The 6,000-nt window shown below is 43.4% G+C and overlaps 1 protein-coding gene across 2 annotated transcripts in view; it reads left to right on the top strand.

Annotated features, from left to right (window-relative positions):
* Positions 1-445: 445 nt before the first annotated feature.
* lrrtm4l1 (leucine rich repeat transmembrane neuronal 4 like 1) overlaps positions 446-6,000 on the top strand; it is a 55,226-nt gene continuing 49,671 nt past the window's right edge. Inside the window, exons 1-2 of one of the 2 annotated variants that reach the window (XM_071466588.1) lie at positions 446-1,055; positions 1,165-1,320. In XM_071466588.1, the coding sequence (XP_071322689.1) occupies positions 1,317-1,320 (4 nt within the window). In that variant the 5' untranslated portion in view covers positions 446-1,055; positions 1,165-1,316. Of the gene's footprint in view, positions 1,321-6,000 lie in introns of both variants that reach the window. The other variant, XM_071466589.1, reaches the window with a different exon arrangement.

The raw sequence follows: 6,000 nt of genomic DNA, 5'->3' as shown, positions 1-6,000 counted from the left end.
ATAAGTACCAACTGTATGACTAACACCACTCCAGGAATTAATCACAGTCTGAAATGATTTGAGAAGGTGGGACTAAATCAAACATTTGAAAGTGTTATGGACTGTGGATATAACTTCAGCTGAGTGTTTCAATTTAGAAAGGGAAGTCATTGCAGTGGGACTTTAGCTATTGCCAAAAGGCTTAATTACAGCTATTTATCACATAAAATCAAAAATATATTGGGGTAAAAGCAAACAGACATTTGCTTTCTTGTTTAGACGGTGACAAGCTCCATAATGAGAGAGAGTTTGAAACGTTTCACTACAATATAATGCTTTTAAAATAAGGGTGAAACCTGTCCAACAGCCTCCCCGCTCCAATAAAAATCTTGTATTTAGCCTTCCCATCCGCAATAATTATGCAACATGAGGTGGGATCAGGCAGGCTTCCCACTCACGCTATAATGATAACCACATATAGCCCTCAGCGTATCCTCCACCACACCTGCATAATGGACTTAGAGAAGAAAAGCATGGTAAACGGCAGAGCTGTGTTTGTGTTGGTGGTGATGAAGATGGATGAAGCAGATCAGCGAGAAAACAAAAGCAAATCTCAGATTTGACCAAATCTGCTTGCAGCTGCTAAACACTGCATTGAATTCTCTCTCTCTCTCTCTCTCTCTCTTTCTCTCTCTCTCCTTTTCTTTCTCCCACATGCGCGCGCCTGCACACGCTCCTCCACGCAGCCGGGCGCGCACACGGAAACCTGCTCGCCAGCGCACTGCACAGGGGTCCCTGACGGTGCCCGTGCCTGGCTGTGATCGCTGCCTGGCGTCTCCGCCGCTCCGCTGGATGTTTGCGCAGAGGACATTCGCCTCCGCCTGCGACTGCACCGGTCCCCGCGGCTCGATCCGCCTCGTCCCCGCGTCTTAACTTTTCCGGCGTGTGACTGACTGTTTTGCCGCGGGCACCTGTTCCGAGACTGACTATGTGTCTCTCGGGTGAGAAGACCCTGTAGAGCCAGGCGTTGTTTGACTTCCAACTTGCGGGCTTGATGGCACAGTTCTTTGTGACAGGTTCGGGAAAGTTGAGCTGCGTCAGGGAGCATGGGCGCAAACTTTAAAAGCTTTTCATAATCGAGTGACAGTTTTTTTTTTATTTTTTTTTTTTTTTTTATTTTTTTAGAATGAAGGCAGGTGAGTCACCCGTCGCCTGAGAGGCGCGCAGAGCTCCACGGTTTTTCCAGGTGCTGGGAGGGAAAGGCGACACGGAGGAAGTCGTGATCTGTGCGGCGGATTGCGCTACGGAGGACGGAGGGAACGGACCGATGAGACAACATGGGTAAGTAAGTGGCGGACTGTCTCATTTAGAATCGACTGGATGGAGGCTGGAGAACCCCGGGAGTCTGCTAATAATCACTGTTATTAGTTGAGAACACTTGTGGTCTGTGCAGTAACAAAAAGGGTTGTTTTTTTTCCTCCTCTGGCATGTGTGACTGTGTTAAGAAAATTTCCCCCAAAATTTGCGCGGCTCTGTCTGTTCCTGCGCAGCAAGCTGACATCTGCAGTAGGCTGATTCTTTCCCCTCTTTTCTGTGCAAAGAATTTTTTTTTTTTTTTCCCTCAGACTCTTTATTATTTGTTGTTAAAATCATCATCGCCACTGAGAGGTGTTTCCTCTCTGCTCATGAATTGAAATAACAAATAGGCGACTGCGGGCGGGAGTGTTCGTGCCCCCGGACTTCGAGGCAATAATGCCCTCACCTTTATGATGTGTAAGCGGTGTGGACGTGAGTGTGTGTGCTGGTGCCGGTGCTGCACAGTGAGCTGAGGCTAAATAATACATAATCTGTCAGATAGCGTCTCTGCTGTTTGAGCTGCAGTGACAAGTTCATTGACACAATCCCGTCCTGACCTTAAATGTCTGAATCCAGATTTAGATGGGTCTCTATTCTGCCCCCCCCCCCCCCCTTCTTCAGCTTCCTCCTGTTTTCTCTCTCCCTTCAAGCCTCTGACATGTTTTGACTTCGTCCCATTTCTTCTACCTCCCCGCTTCTTCCTGACAGCTCTGGGCACCTACAATCTCATCCCACACTGCCTATCACCTCCTCCATTTTACTGACTGAGAGTGCTCCAAAGCTAAATCCACCGCTCAGCCTCACAAACCCACACTTCTCTTCTTCAGCGTTTCAGGGGGCTTTGCGATTTTCTTTTTTTTTTTTATGGTGGGTGTTCAGAATTGTTGCTGAACAGCCCGCACTCTCTGAAATGATGCTGTCACTCTGAAGCGGTCTCACGGTGTTTCATGCAGTTTCTCTCAGTCCAACTTCTGTTGTTGAGAATCGCAGTGAAGGGCTATTGTTCACGCGCGGGCACGCGCACACACGCACACGCACACACACACACACACACACACAAACACGCACACACACGTACACCGAATAATACACAGGGTATGTTTGACAGGAGGTTAGGCTGCAGAGAGAGAGAGGGAGAGAGCGAGAGAAAGAGACATTTGAGTTGTTCTGTAAACTGCGCCCTCACGTTTCATTGTGTTTGTCTTGACCTCTCACTTGTTGAATCTCTGCTGCCTTGAGTTTTATATTGACTTTTTTTTTTTTCCTTTGTTCCCAAATGTAGTGGAAAGCTGACACAGGCTGGAGGGATGCACGCTGCCCACACATCTGTGCAGAACTGTGGCATTTTCTCTAATGAGGAGCTTAGTGCTGCTAATGAGCACATACTATTACAGTTTTAATTATGTCACCACAATTACTATAAGCCAAACTAAGTGTTTGCATTTGTTAGAATATCAACACTTCTGAGTGAAGCTCTCTCGCTGGATCCACCCAATCCATTGCCTCCTGTTCCTCATGTGTGGGCACATTAAATGGGAAAGAGAAGTTTGTTAGTATTTCCTCCCTGAATTCAGCATGATCGGTTGAATCACTCACACAGATGGGTAGGGTCAGGATGACAGTGAGTAACAACTGTTGAGCAGCTTCTACAGCTGTAATTAACAATTATATTCAGTGCTGGTTAATTATTTTTTGACTAATCCTTGAGTATCTCAGTCCAAGTGTGAATAATTCCCATCATACATTCCCTCAGATTGTTTGTTTTGCCCAACCAACCTTTCAGAACAACACAGTTTTCCATTTACTGTGACATAAAACAGAGAAAAGCAGCAAATCCTCACATTTCAGAATCACACACCAGAGAACATTTGGCATTTTTGCTTGATACAAGAAACAAAAGTGTTGCCAACATGTACTGTATTCTTGGTTGAGCAGTTATTCAATCGACAACTCATTTCAAAACAAGTAATGCAACAATGTTCTTTTTAAAAAAAATGAAAACCAGCAACAGAGAAACACACTTGACCAAAAAGCCCAACACTGTTGAATTTTAATCACCTATTTTGAGGCCTGACCTGTGAAAGGTATATTCATGCTTCCTCCAAAGCCATAACTATGATGGGGAGGGGGAACAACAGAGACAGTATGACACCTTGAACAATCTGAAGGGCTGCAGTTGTAGCTGATTTTAAAATAGCTGAAGCCGTCACCAAGGATTATTCTGTCGGTGAAGTATGATTCCTCATTCTGTGTCTGATTGGAAGTCCCCATCCGGCTCTTTTTGCAGCAGTTTAGTAATATTCACTTCACCACTACCCACACACGCTCCTAAACCGTCATAAGAGACAGCACAAGACACTGAACTCTTTCACCATACCTCCAGGTCATTCATTTCCGTTCTGTCTGTGTGGTGTTGCAGTGTTGGGCTATCGTGAATGGCAGCACTCCTTTCAAGTTTGTAATTCTGTTCTTTTACATTTTGTGTTTTCCTTGAAATCCCTCAAATAACTGTGAAAGACCTCCCCAAACAATGTGTCCTGCACATTCAAGTCATGCAGTGAAATATGGGCAGTGATACAAGAGTGAGAACAGAAGTCTGGCAGTGAGCGCTGGGAGCTGAGCTTGCACACATGCACAAAAAACACAAAAAACAAAAAAGCCCTGAACCAAGAGGCATATTATAATGTGTTGTGTTTTCTTTGTCGCTGGACATCTGGTTGTCATGGTTTTATACATTTGATTGACTTTTTTGTGACTTTGGCTTTATTTGCAAGACTTCCAGCCTAAATGACAGAAAAGGATTTGTCAGCGGTTCACATTATATAACTGATCTGGTATGTACATCTGCCACTTATATGGTTATGTTAAAGTAACTAAACTTACTTTTACTTGGCTCAGATTTGGGAAGGATCGTTGTCATGGTTACAAGATGAAGATAACATGCAACTGTCAAAGTGAGATAAGATCTACATAATGCTATTTTCATCTTTCCTCCTCAGTGAAATCTGTCATTATTTTCAAGGCCACAAGAGGTAACAACATGGAAACAGGTTGTGTTTTTAAGTCTCTAACAAAGTGGTTTCATAACTGCAATATTTTTGTTTTAACATCAAACATTAACAACAATCAATCAATCAAAGTTGATAAAACAACTTCACTAAGAGTTTGATACTCTTTGGTACTGTGTGGGTGTGGGTTTATTACATTTGACTAAAAGTTAACCCACAAACCCCTCCGCTGCCATCATACATATTTCGGTTCAAGTATCGCTAAATCCTGATTGGTGCATAAAATTATGTGAGATCACCTTTTTCCAGCAGAGTTAAAGAGAGGTTAGACAAAAACACAAATGCAGAAATGTCTCATGAGAAATAATCAGACGGTTTTAACTCTGAGTGAGTTGATGTATGAGCACATTGCTCATAATAAGAAGCGGATTTCAGAACTTAGGTCTTCAGGGCCTCTAATTAATGACCAGTGTTGTCACCTCATCTCCTCCTCATCTCCTGATGAGAACAGCCTCTTTGTATAAACCATGTAGCCTAAGAAGGGATGTTTAATGTTCTCCCAGATATGGAGTCCCAAATTTATGTTTTTCTTTTATGGTGACAGTGCTTTTATTTTGAAAGATTTGTGTCAGAAGTCTTATTGTTGTTGCAAAACAAAACAAATGTTTTGCCAAAGAACGCAAGAAATAGGTCTTTTATTTTCTCCCATTTATAATATTTTCCTCCACATTCATCCATCCAGGGGCTCCATGGACATAAGCGGTTAACTAATATACTATAGTTGATTTGTCAGTGTAAAATTAGCCACTTACAGTGTATTAAACAGAAATAATTAAATTCACTCTAATGCACACTGGGACTGATTAATCACTGGCATAAAGTGCTAAAAGTATATATTGCTTTTTACAGTCCTGAATGGTTGGACATGACCTACGACTCTTCTTACCTTTACTGATTACCAGCATGCCACACATTCACACACACACACACACACACACACACACACACATACACACACATACACACTCATCATCCATGATGTCAACTCCTCAGCCTTTACAGCCGACGTGCCTCGCAGTGGCCAGCTTAAACGTCTCGGTTTGTGCTGATCTTTTGACATCAGCCCTCATATCGATCAACTCAGCTCTCTGCCTCCCTGCAAAGAAGCCAATAACTTGTGTGTGTGTGTGTGCTGATGTGTGTGTGTGTTTGTGTGTGGGACCACAGGAAAGCCAGAGTCAGTAAAGTTCCCGATATGTGTGATTTTATGAGCCTGTGAAGAGTTTCAGCTGTCACTCTTTGACAGGCTGAGTCCAGATGTGGAGCGCTGTGGGGGAGATGCCTGCAGCCTCTCCGGATATGGCTGATTTATCGGGTGCAGCTATTAGAGAATCAAACTATCTGCCTCATGCAGTTCACTGGGCCGAGTGATCGATCGACGTTTGCCTTTATGAGGTGATTGTTAAAAATCAAACAAGTAAAAGGCAGACCTCACTCCAGCGGGACTGTACTTCCTAAATGTCATCAGAGTAAATAGTTTCTATTGTGCTTTAATCATTTTAGGAGAGGAAATCTGTGAGTTCTGTGTATCTTTATAACCAAGGAATTAAACTTCTGCCAGTGTCTGGGGAAGATAAGGAGTAGGTACAGTAACTGG

This window comes from Trachinotus anak, unplaced genomic scaffold (genome assembly GCF_046630095.1).
Source record: "Trachinotus anak isolate AG129_WGS33_773 ecotype Australia unplaced genomic scaffold, CSIRO_AGI_Tana_v1 ptg000028l, whole genome shotgun sequence".
In the NCBI taxonomy this organism is placed as follows: Eukaryota; Metazoa; Chordata; class Actinopteri; order Carangiformes; family Carangidae; genus Trachinotus; species Trachinotus anak.
Note: the sequence above shows the minus strand (reverse complement) of the source record. Positions and strands in the feature narration are given on the sequence as shown.